Raw genomic sequence first — 13025 nt, forward strand, 5'->3', positions numbered from 1 at the left:
TTCAGAATCCTTCTATGGAAGTTGTAATTCAATTTTTCAATAAGTTGGTGTACTAATTTTAGAGTTAATTTCAATTTATTTCAATTATACTTTAATATATTCACCTGCTTAATGATTCCTTTTAATTATTTAGTACATCTTACGTGTTAACTCAAAATATGAAGATTTTTTTTTAAATCATAAATACACATTTTTTTGAACTAATTGACCATAGATAAGAGTTTGTATTAAACTTCTGTTTCCAGTACTTTTGATATGGTACTACATAATCAATTATGTGAAAATTATTCTATGGAGATTTTAATTAGATTTTTAAGTAAGTAGGTATACTACTTTAAGATCATGATTTTTCAACAAGTACGCTATTGTGAAAGTTACTTTTAATTGATATTTTCAAAGCAGTATTTTTTGAACACCCTGTATTTTACAAATGAAATTTCTTACCGGGAGCTGTGCTCTCACGAAGTGGAGTTACAGATACAGTTTTTCCTTTGGAGTCACAACTGGAAGTACTAGAATTTCGACTACCTTTACTATTTGTAGCAGACTTATTTACCGAATCATCAGCTACCTTAGCAACACTGATTCGATTTTTCATAGGTGTGTGGCCAGTTTCTATACTTTGAGATCGTTTGGGGGTCGTGCAGGAATCTTTTTGAATTCCTAAAATACAGATAAATAAATCAAACTATAAATAAACACAGATAAATGATCAAACTGCAAATAAAAACTTTAAACGTTTGGTATCGAAAATCAGACCGGAATTTAAATACACCGTCTACATATATAATAGAAATTAGTATTCAATAAATCACTACCGAATGCGAATCAAATAATAAATCATTGACAGTATAGGGATCAATTATATGACTCTGTCAACCTTCATATATCAAAAGGTACCTCCAGATTGGGTAGAGTTAATATGTCTTATATATTAGTGAATTGGTATTTAAGATTTATAGTGGTAGTTACGCCACATTAATTATCTGTTGTAAAATTCGATTAACAAATGCTACTAGCTGATTAATATTTTTTTATTTATTTATTGGCCGGGATAATATTATTTAGTTCAACGAATTTTTGAGAGCTATTTAATTTGGACCATCCATCGATGTTGGCGAGTTCATATCACGTTAAGTGGTATAATTATGAACATAACGGTATCAACTGAAAAAAAGCCTGACTTCTTTCAGTTGAAACAGCCATCAGATACAGCCTCGATGGTAATAAAGTTGCCATTTATATCTGGTAATAAATTAGGTCTTTGTTCGAGAGCATCATTTAGAAGAGGATTTCCCAAATTCTGTGAAGATGTGTCAAAAACAATATGCAATTTCATATTACCATCTTTGATGGTGGGAGGGTATGGTTAGAACCGAGAAAAAATTTTTGTGCAAAACCGTAGGACAATCATATTTGTACAGTACAGAACCCGTTATCCGGAAATCAGAAAACCAAAAAACCGGAACGAAATTCGATAAATTTTCCCGCTATTTTTTAAAAAAAAATTTTTTTCCTCATAAGATTTTAGGATTTTTCTTTCTTTTTTGAAAGATGTTTACCATACCATCATTTTAGAAATAATCATTACTGTATTACTTCATCGTTTTTTCTTCTTTTTAAGATTATTTCCTAATATTTTTTTTTTAGTTGGGTTTAACAATAAAAAAAAGTGCTTTTTGTAGCGATTCAGAAAACCGGAAAAATCAGTTATCCGGAATAGCGATGGTCCCGATCGTTCCGGATAATCGGTTCCCTACTGTAGTAAGAAAATTAGTACACAATTGAATTGAAGCGGCGATTAATAGTCACAATATACGAAATTGATGACCAAATTGAAGTGTTGACACAAAAACATTTCTTCGTAGGTCAGAAATTAGCTTCGTTTCCGACCAACTTTAAGATGGCACAAGTCTCTACTGCATTTTGAGAGATATGTTTAAAAAATATTTATTAGACTTAAAAAGCCACCCAGAAAGCGTTTAACCTTAGGGCAACCTTGTGTCGAGATTTTGTTTTTATTGTCCCGAAAATGTTTGTACTAAAAACCTTTTTTCAATAAAGCAAAAATATTGCTTATTCAAACCTTTCATCCTAAAAGGATTAAAAATTATTTTTTAAAGCTTTTTTAAAAAGTATTGTCATTTAGGTAAAATGGTCACTTAGGTCCAAAATGGCGTTTTAGTTGACGTCACACTAGCGATAGAATCAAACTGCATTGTCCATTAAAATGTCATGACAAGGTGGATTTTAGCTGAGTATACAAGACGTTGCGAAAAGATACCTTACAATTATCTAGATTTAAGATTATTTTACCTTAAGACTAGCTTTGTTCAAGGATTTTTTCACGCTTAGACAACCTCGATTTAAGGTTTTTATATAGAAGGTTGTTTTCCAAAGTTTTGGATTAGGGTAATGTGCCTAGAATAGAGCAGATTGTCACAGATCTTGTTTCAAGATTAAAAGGTTTACACGTAAACCGCATTAAAAACCTTTTCAGGTTTACATTAAAAGGTTTTTGCTGAGTGAAAATAAACCTTATTTTGCTATCTGGGTATCATGAAGTTAGAAACACAAGAAAACTACTTAAGATAAACGAGGGAGATATAGTACTTCATCAGGAAGAACTTCGTTCTCGCCAAATATGTAAGAAATCTGTGTGGGTTTGGTTACTGTGTGGTTTTGAGGTGTGGGGAAGAGATCTTGTAGCGTCCACTACAACTGGCTATTCCCTTGAAGACAGACCAGGGTGAGGGGGTGTCGAGAATCCTTAAATCCAGAATTGCATAAGTATTCACTGAACAAGGATTATTAGCATTAAATGAAGTTCTTATGGGTGAAAGTGAGACTGTTCTATACTTAATATAGCTGAAAAATTACGTTTTGATTTCTTTTCTTCTTTTTTTGAGACACTAAATTAATTTGTTGACACTAAATTAATTGACACTATTTGTAATAGCGTTCTTATTCTTTGCGTTATTTAAAATAAATGCTATGTTGTGATCTAAGCTTTCCAATTTTCATTTACGAATCACACAACACAGCAATAGCCAAAGCAAAGGCCGGGATAGCCTGGTCGGTAGGGCGCTGGGCCCATATCCAAGAGGTCGTGGGTTCGATCCTCGCCGGCCGAAGACTCCCCGTGTAGTAAATGGTGACTGATGCACGTTAAATCTGTCGAGTCTCAAAGTCCTCCATGTTCCCACAGCAAATCAATACGTCTGGGGGTACTGATCCAGGAGTTTCCTTGTCTTCTGGATTGGTTCAAAATTACAAGGCTACGGAGTTGAACATAAGTAGTCGTAAACCCATGAAATTGGGTCGGCTATTCAACGACGGTTATAAAATAAAATAAAAAATAGCCAAGCCAGATTTCAGAAGAGAAAAATAAAGATTCGAAGGTGCATTTACTGCAGCGGAATGATCACTTGGGGAAAAATGGTCGAAAGTGAACAGCCGTTGACTAGCTAGCAAAGCCAAATAAAAATTAACAATTTCAAGATAAGAACTGCCGATGTTGTGATAAGCCAATTTTTTTCAAGGGAGGTATTTTGAAACAGTTACTTTGTTTTCAAATATATATATATATATATATATATATATATATATATATATATATATATATATATATATATATATATATATATATATATATATATATATATATATATATATATACGCAGAAGCAATTTATTACCTACGGTGGTTAGGTGTATGTGTGGGCAGGAGGTTAGGTAGTTATGGTATTTTCTTCTTTTTTTTTTATAAAAAATGTTTTTTAAAATTCTTCTCAAATATTTTAAAAAGGGAGCTTATTATTTTATTTCCCCAAGTTCTCCCTTTGTTTTCGAATCCAAGAAAACAGAAACAAAAATCGAGAAGAACGTACTTGGTGAATTTCCATTCAAGAAAAGGTCTTTTCCAATTTGTGTGAGGTCATCGATGGACTGACTCCTGTAAAGAGGATGGAATAGCCTCCTTTGGTCACCTGTCCTGAAGCTGGTCGATGCACCCAGTCTTTTGGGTGAAGAAGATGGAAGATGAGGTGGGTTCACCAGATTAGAAGTAGAGGGGCATTTCTCCAGTTCCAGTTTCACGTCGTACGGAGATGCGTAAGAGAGTATGGTCAAAGCGTCCTCGTAGACCATAGCGCCGAACGAGACGGTCACGCCAATTATTTTGTCACCTAAACAAAGAATGCATTATTTTGATAATAAAGAATGAAGACTTCAATGAAAAACTCATCTTTTTTTTTTTTTTTTTTGGTTTATATTTGCAAATGCCGCAGTTTATGAAAAAATTATCTCGTCTTAATTTCGTCTTAATAATAAGATGGAATTTAATTTGTAAAGAATTGCTTCATGGAATGCTTAATTAACTTGTGTAATTTTTGTAAATTAAAAAGATGGAATTCAATTTGTAAAGGATAGCTTCATGGAATATTTAATTTACTTGTATGATTTTTGTAAATTAAAAAGAAAGAATTTAATTTGTAAAGAATTGCTTCATGGAATATTTGATTAACTTGTATAATTTTTGTAAATAAAAAGAGATGGAATTTAATTTGTAATGAACGGCTTTGTGGATTGCTTTATTAACGTGTAAAATTTTTATTGAAATTGTTAAATGAATAACAGTGTTGAAAAGTATAAAGAAAACTTTATTTACAGAGGAAAACTTTTCAGTGAATTAATACTAGTAAAACTGTTATACTCATAAAATAGGTGATTTTATGAATTATTCAGTAGCTTCGTAAAAATTAGTAAAAAAAAAAAATAATAAATGAACGAATAGAAATAAAAACAGATTTACTCGTCAATAAGAAGCTTTGGCGGTTTTTTCATTTATTTGTAAAATTATAAGGATTTTTTTTTCTTCACGAAACGCAGGTTTGAAAAATACGAAAGAAAAATTATTTTGCGCTAATGTAAGAAATTATTTACTGTACAAATAAAATATTCTAAAAATAACTATTTATAATACAACAAACAGGTACATTTATAAATCGTTATTTTTTCTTCGAAAAAATAATCCCACTGCTTTTTAATACAAACTAGATAGAACATAAAGCAAACAAGTTCATTTATAAATTGTTTCATAAAAATAGTTTTAAAAAAATAATAATTATCCCTAAATCTTTGAATTCAAACTAGATAGAACAACACAGTTTTTTTTTTTATTTCCTTTATACAGGGCCCGCGTTAAGCATTCGTGACCTTGCCAAATACTATAAAATCTAAAATCCTAAATTTGGCGAATAAAATTGTGTTTCGGCTAAAGTATTGGCGAATTATTTTTTCCACTGGAAAGAAAAATATATATAAAAAATTGTTAAGATTTACATATGGCGAATACTTTCGAAAATTGGCGAATACTTTTGATATTTGGCTAATAATTTGAAATCCTTAGTGCGGGCAGTGCTTAATACTTAACTTAAGTAATGCTTAACCCTAAGCAGTTTTTTCTCCGTTTAATTACTATTTTACAGTTTTCCGCAATTCCCTTCTATTTTCAAAAGCGAAACATGATTTTGGTTTAAAACATATACATTGTTTTGCAACAATATTGAAGGTATTTTTAATCTAAATAATGAATGAACAATCAATTAACAACATTTGTCATTTAGCAATCATGATTTACAAATTGTATGTCAACAAGCTATAGGTATTTTAAACAATATATAACTGAGCTATCGTTAATCAATTTTATCTGATTTTGTTCCTTTTGAATGCTTCGTTATATATCATTTAATCAATGCCATACTGTTTAGTAAGATTAATTTGTAACATTCTGATTTGTTTTAAAACCATTTATTTGGGACAACAAATCCTTTTTTGCACCTTGAGCCATTAAACCCTAAATTCAATGCAATTACATCCATTCACGCTAATATTGCACAAGATTCATTTGTGCAATGTCATTGCACAAATTATATTAATTATTGTGATTTGCTATTGTATTTATGAACAAAAAGTGATAAATATCAAGTGCTATGTGTTCAAAATGTAAATTCTTAATTGCTTTTAATAATTTATATTTTATGAAAAAAAGTATTTCTCATAAGAAGGAAATTATTCTTCAGGTATCGATGTATAAGAAAAACTCTTGTAATTTATTTATACGACATAGTGAGCTATATTTCTTTTCGAAAAAAAGTTCTCGCAACTTTCTGGAACACTGTTTGAAACAAAAAGTAAATAAACATGTTCTAAAATAATTTTATTTTTCAAAACAAACATACGCCAAATATAAATATATTATTCATTACCCTAAAAGACTTATAAAAATTGTGATTGCCGAAAGGCGATCACAGGTTATCCATTGGCAAAATAGTTGTTGTCTAATTTTTTTTTCTTTACATTCTACCGTAACATGGTAGCTGAAAATACTCACATACATTTTTTTTTTCTTGGTTCAACTGTAACCTTTGGGACCGAGTCAATCAGTTTGGACCCTCTTTATTTGTGATATTCACCTGAATTAGTATTGAAAACGATCCGGTTTGAATTGTAGATTAGAATTTCTCATTCTTAATTAAAACAATAAAAACAAAAATATCTTTCAAATGATGAAATTCTCTTTTATTCTTAACTCAAGAGGTATTTATGGGATCTTTCTGGTCCCATATCCAAAAAATAAACTCGCCAATTTAATACATAACAAAATTAAAAGTTAAAAAAAAGGAATTCTATAAAAATAATCCAACAGCAGCGGTCGCCATAGCAAGGTTCATAACCCCGAAATGATTGAAGATTAGTATTTATTAAAATCAAATGAAAAAAAAGGATAAAATATTTTAGTAAATAGATTCACCATACTGATTAAAATGCTGAAACAAAATAAATAAATAAATAAACGAGTTAAATAATGTTTTATAATGGACAATTATATTGTCAGTACATGCATGCACTTGTAAATTTGATATTTCAACACTTAAATTTAAGAAAAAATTTTGAACCAATACTTTCAGTTACTCCATTTTAAAACTAAAACCTAACGTAGGCATAGAACAATAAAATTAGTACAATAATTTTTTTAATGCACGGAAATCGATGCGAAAAGCTATTTTTCGTTACTATTTTATAACTTGCAAACATATATGAAGGCTGCAATTTTGTCGCATATACGTAAATCGTCTTATTAACGTAGTTAGATCGTCTAATAAGTATTTTTAGTGACTGGAAAATCACATGGTAGGATCCATATTTATTTGCTTATCATCAGCATAAAAAGACAATTTATTGTTTTCCTAAAAATATTTTCGTATCTTTAATTTGTACCTGTAATGGATGGTGTTTTCTACAATAGAAAGCGCTGCAGGCTCTTGACTGCCTATGGTGCCTGTTTTTTGTGTGTTTTAAAGCCATTTTGCTCAAAACGTGATCATTGTGTGTTGAAACTATCTTGAATAGAATTTCTTGTATACGCGTATTTGTCAACTAATTTATTATTTGTGTTTAAAAGGTACGAAGCAATGTAAGGACATAAAAAAACTAATTATACTTCGAAGTTGCCAGGTACACAAAACAAAAATATATCTCGGTAACAATAAAATACATAAACAAATAATAAATCTAAGTAAAGTAAAAAACGCAAACGAGAGTGAATTTACTTGCTTTTCAATAAATTTTATGTGTGATACGGTACTGTAATAAATTAACTTCATGCAAATTAGCATTCTAGCTTTTGAGAAGAAGCTAGGCTCAACTTTAACACGTTTGTTTATCATCCTCCATCTCTCGCTGACGTCATATGTCGGATGTGTGGGTATTCGTAATCTTCTTCATCTTGAAGTGCAAGTACAATTTGTATACCTTTTTGTGTAAATTACACTAATATGGTATTATAAGTTACCGTTAAAGAGATACGTTAAATGATTTAGAAACCTATATAACTATCAATAGGATGATACAGACTTGTTTGGAAGGCGAAAATATTAAATGATGGTAGTGAAGTTACTAAATTTGTTCTATCAATAAACCATTAATTTAAAATGTTATATTAAAAAACTAGTGTTCTTCAAAATTATTTATGGCTTTTAGTATAGAATCGGGAGCCCCTTGATTTGGCGATAATTTTTGTTCAGTTTTGCTGAAATCCAATTTTTTGGCTACCATGATTTACTTTGTTGTCTTTGTTTTCAACGACGTTACCTGTGATTGGTTCTTGGTTTATTAGACATATATTCGTTGATTTGCAAATCGCCAAGAAGGAGATGGACCTCCCACTGTAAACTATTACCTTATTCCTGTTTACGGTTTAATTATAAAATATTTATGAACAAAAATAACGAAAATATCTTTTTTTTTATCTCTCTTACCTTTCAAACACTTCTAGTAACAGATGATTAATTATCTGAAATAACAAAAAAAGTTTCTACAAATATTTCAAAAAAAAGAAAGAAGTGTTATACTGACCTGCTTTTATTTTTCCTGATTCGGAGGCCGGCCCCCTGTGAAGGACATCTTTGACGAAGATGCCATCTCGCATGTTGCCACAGATGTTGAATCCCAAACCTGTGAAGTCATGACCCCGCAGAGGTACCGTGATTCGCTCCAGGTGCTGCCAACATTGCGAAACAAATAATGGTGTGAAAAATGTACTCCCTGCTGTTGATGCAATATTACAAATCATATAACTCTTTAATGGGACGCGTTACGCTAAACAAAATTCTTTTAAGCTTGTTACATGTGTCAAGATTAAATGTACGATGCAGGTTAAAAACTCAATACTGATGTGTGGTTTCCTCTACAAAGCAAATAAATTTATTTAGATGTCCTAAACAAATTTTATTTGCTTAAAATAGTTATACAAATTTTATATTCTGCAGAAACTAGGACAATGACAAAACTGTATCTCAATATTAGAGAGAAAGATTTTGAGGAGTAAACTTGGTGGTGTAAATGAAAACAATAACTGGAGAAGGAGATTTAACTTTGAACTGTACATGATTTATAAACAACCTGATATTCAATGGCGGATCCAGCGGGGGGGGGGGGTCATAGGCGTCATGACCCCCTCCCCCAAATTGAAAAAAAAATAATAATAATAATTTTTTTAATAGTTTACAAAAGAAATAAAATATTTTAAAAATTATTTAAGCGGACGTATACACCTAAGTAGGCAACTCAAAATCAAGAACGATTGAATGGACTTGCATTATTAAACATTCATCGAGAAATTGATTTGGGCGTTGAAAAAATCATTGACAGATTTGCCAAAATTTCTAAAAAACGCATTACATTAATTATTTAGAGATTTTGAATACTTGAATTATTTATGTATTGTTCTATTGTTCATTATGAGAAAAAAATAAATGAGAAAACTAGCATTAAAAACCCCAGTTTTTTTTTCTTTTCAAAAAAATTATTTAAAAAACATTTTTTTTGTAAAAAAAATTGTGGGGGGGGGGGAGGGAATCTGAGTCTATGATCCCCCCAGGAGAAATTTCTGGATCCACCCCTGCTGATTTTATTAATTTCTTGCCTTATTTAAAAAAGTTGAAACATCCCTTAAACTTTTTAACATTTTGTATAAAATGTCAACAAAAGAAAAATCCTATTCAAAATTATTTTGTCATTTGCAAAATTGTTTAAACGTCCTTAAAATTTAGACTTGAAATTAAATTTTAGACATTGAAGCGAAATTTTAAAAACTCTCTGAGTCTAAATTTATTTGAAATTAAGAAGAAAGATAAGAAAGATTCTGCTGAATTCCTGCTTCAAAACGGTTTCTTTAATTTGAAAAAGGTGAATTTGTCTCTTAAAACTTGGAGACTTAGTAGAGAATGTCAAAATAAATTAATAAACAAATAAAAGCTTTCAAAATTTATAATTAAGTGTCATTGAAAACTTTATTGTTTACAAAACTATTCGTTTTATTCAATCAAACTAATTAAGAAAGGAATTTAAAAAATTAACCGTTTACTTCTTGAAATTGAAAATGAAAACTGTTTTTAAATTTAATGTATAAACAATTCTTACGTGAATTCTACTCTTCATAAAATTCAAAATAAATTGAAATAAATAAAACTTAATTCGCCTCAGTTTAGAATTGTGAGAAAAATTTTGCTACTCGGTCGACAAATATTAGGTATTTAGTCTATTTGTTTGGCCAAAAATTCGGCTAAATCACTATTCATTACAAATCTAGTTTTTTTTTCCTGAGAAGAAATTAATTTAAAGAATAAATGTTTGAATTATGCTTGTAATAAACGCTATATTTCATATTAAACACCCAAAATTAAAACAAAATAAATCATGAATATTAATCAAATAATTATGAAAGTTGATAAAATGAACTAAACTTTTCTCAATAACTGGACAATGATATCTATAGTGAAGTTATAAAGAAAGATGAACAAAAAAAGGGGAGATTTTACCTTTGATAAGTAAGTATCGTCCATTGTCGTTTTTTGTTTCTTTCCAGAAGACGGGTGGAAGACAGCGTGGAATGGTAGACTAGAGAATGGGCGATTTTTCTTCTGTTGACCATTGGTCCCGTTGGATGCCTGTTGCGACAAAAGAAATTTATTTTTAAACGGCAGCAACTGAAATATTAACTGATTAATTAATTACAATTATCAAATAAAAGCATTCCCGCAACAGCCCGTTGGGAGCCTGTAGGATCATTAAGGTTAAGGAACCACAATTTTCTGATCAATGGTTATAATGGTAGCACAATTTTCTGGTAATTGTGATTTAAGATATCACAATTTCCTGATCAACGGTTATAACGGTAGCAGTGTGGTCAGTATTGCGCACTGACTTCCCTTACTTTTCAAACAAACTAGTACCCATCAGCTAGATTTACTTCAAACGCCACTGCAGGGAATCGAACCACAGTCCTTCACGATGACAACCGAGTGTCCTAACCACTAAGTCGCCACAATCAAACAATTATTAATCATAGGATCGATTATAAGCGATTAGGAACGTGACTGTCCGTTGTTTTATTGACTATACCTTTAAAGCATTTTTGACAATATTGCAATTTGATGTGTTGTTCGTGCATTTCCCCAAGCAACAAAATGACTTGGGTCTTCATTGGACTCATATCCTCTAATCTTAATTCAATAAGGCCTTATTACCCGGGTAAAAAGGGCCGATATTTATCCGATATAGGGTCTATGTAGAATCGTTAGATTAACGTAATATCTTATATCCATTATTCAGCCTAATATTTTATATCGGCCCTATATAGAATCGACCATTTTTCACAATGTTTTACAGAAACTTTTCAACCAATTTTGGCCCAATATAGAATTGTTATTGCCCAATAAAAGGCATTCTAGATGAAAAAATCTAGACATCCCAATATTGGTCCCTCGGTTCATAGGATCCCTATTAAGTCTAACTGAGGACAGGGTAAAATTATTGCTAACTTTTTTCTAGTAGCCGCGACTCAACGATCAACTTCACTGGAGCTAGCAACATTGATGTCAGTAGCCATTCAAGTTGGTTTATTCTTTGCTTTTTGTTGTTCGAATTAAGCAAGAAAAAAATCTCAATGAAACTATTCTTTTTTAGAAAACAAAGTTCGAATAACAAGAGCGTGAATTTTAGCCTTTATCTGACACATTTATATGATGGAGCGTTCGCCTTCCAATGAGATGAATCGGGTTCGAATCCCAGCGATGGCTGGTCGATACGAATTCCGCATCCGGCTTACACCGACCACAGTGCTGACATGAAATATCCTCAGTGATAGACGGATCATGGGCTAGAGTCTCCTTGCCGTCAGGCTAGCCGTGGGAGGTTCACGCGGTATTCCTCTTCATGTAACGCAAACGCGGGTTAGTTCCATCAAAAAGTCCTCCACAAAGGCAAATTTCACCCTATACTTGATTCAAAAGTTTCCTTATCTTCTATATTGGGTTCAAAATTACAAGGCTACGGAGTTCAACATAAGTAGTCGTAAACCCAAAAATTGAGTCAGCTGTTCAACGACGGTTATAATATAAAATAAAATATTTATAAAAAAATGTTTATATCCAAAGCATAGAACTTAAATTTCAGAAATGAACCCAAATTCATCTTTAATAAGCGACTCGTATCTCTTTAGGTTAACTAGAACATAAAAATAGGATGGCATAAAGGATGGGGTTTTGAATATATTAATGTCTTTTGAAATGTTACTCCTGTTATCATAATAAATGAAGTCTCAGAATGGAAGGATCGTAGGACACAGTTACCAGGGAATTACCGAAGTCAAGCATCACTGTCAACAGTTACTGAGCGGGTGGGTGACCGCTTTAATCATCCTGTGAAGATGCCAAGGATGCGCAATATTGATCCTCGTTTAACTGATCTATTGTAAAGTGCTTCACTTTCGGCCCAGGCAACACCTCCTAGAAGAGAAAATGCCTCCGCACGGATAAATTTAGTAGTTCAGCGTAGCGAGAATCAACTGCGCAGTGGGGGAATATTCATATCGTCTGGGTTACTAAATTGCGAAAGATGTACGAAAGATGGCATTACATTTTGACTAAGAAAGGATTGGGTTTCATTAATATGGCAGCCCAACCCGTGCGGATGCCTTCTCTCTTTTGGGAGGTGTTGGCGCAGGTTGACCAGCTACCAAAGCGGGTGAGCCATTCATTCATTAGTTGTAACCCCAAAAAATAGGTTCAGCTGTTCAATGACGGTTATAAAATTAAATAGTGCATTGTGCACCTCTTTTAAATAAGTAAAGTACTACTGCAACAATAAATGATACACAAATAAAAAGTAAAATATACTTTTTTCATTAACAAATGCTTGATGTGTGATCCTTTTCTAACATGACAAAACATCTAATCTGTCATCTACTCAAAGGTTCCTGAGGCTGTACAGGGCTTTTTCTCAGTAGTTCATAAACATTCTCTTGGACGTGGGAAATAATGATTTATCATTCATCACATGGCCACCAAGATCACCAGACCTGAAGGCTTGTGGTTTTTAGGGGTTACTTTAAAGACACTGCTTATAAGCTGTACTGATACCACATTTTTACAGCATTAGGAGCCATTGTTTGCGTGAAAATAT

The 13025-nt window shown here is 31.6% G+C and overlaps 1 protein-coding gene across 1 annotated transcript in view; it reads right to left on the reverse strand.

Annotated features, from left to right (window-relative positions):
* LOC107442137 (uncharacterized) overlaps positions 1-13025 on the reverse strand; it is a 136748-nt gene that overhangs the window by 17115 nt on the left and 106608 nt on the right. The window contains exons 4-7 of the mRNA XM_043047815.3: positions 10382-10510; positions 8418-8562; positions 3890-4186; positions 445-663 (exon numbers count right to left, since the gene is read on the reverse strand). Of these exons, the coding sequence (XP_042903749.2) occupies positions 445-663; positions 3890-4186; positions 8418-8562; positions 10382-10510 (790 nt within the window). The remainder of the gene's footprint in view (positions 1-444; positions 664-3889; positions 4187-8417; positions 8563-10381; positions 10511-13025) is intronic.

Source organism: Parasteatoda tepidariorum, chromosome 9 (assembly GCF_982258835.1).
Source record: "Parasteatoda tepidariorum strain Cologne lab strain chromosome 9, Ptep-v5.0, whole genome shotgun sequence".
Classification (NCBI taxonomy): Eukaryota; Metazoa; Arthropoda; class Arachnida; order Araneae; family Theridiidae; genus Parasteatoda; species Parasteatoda tepidariorum.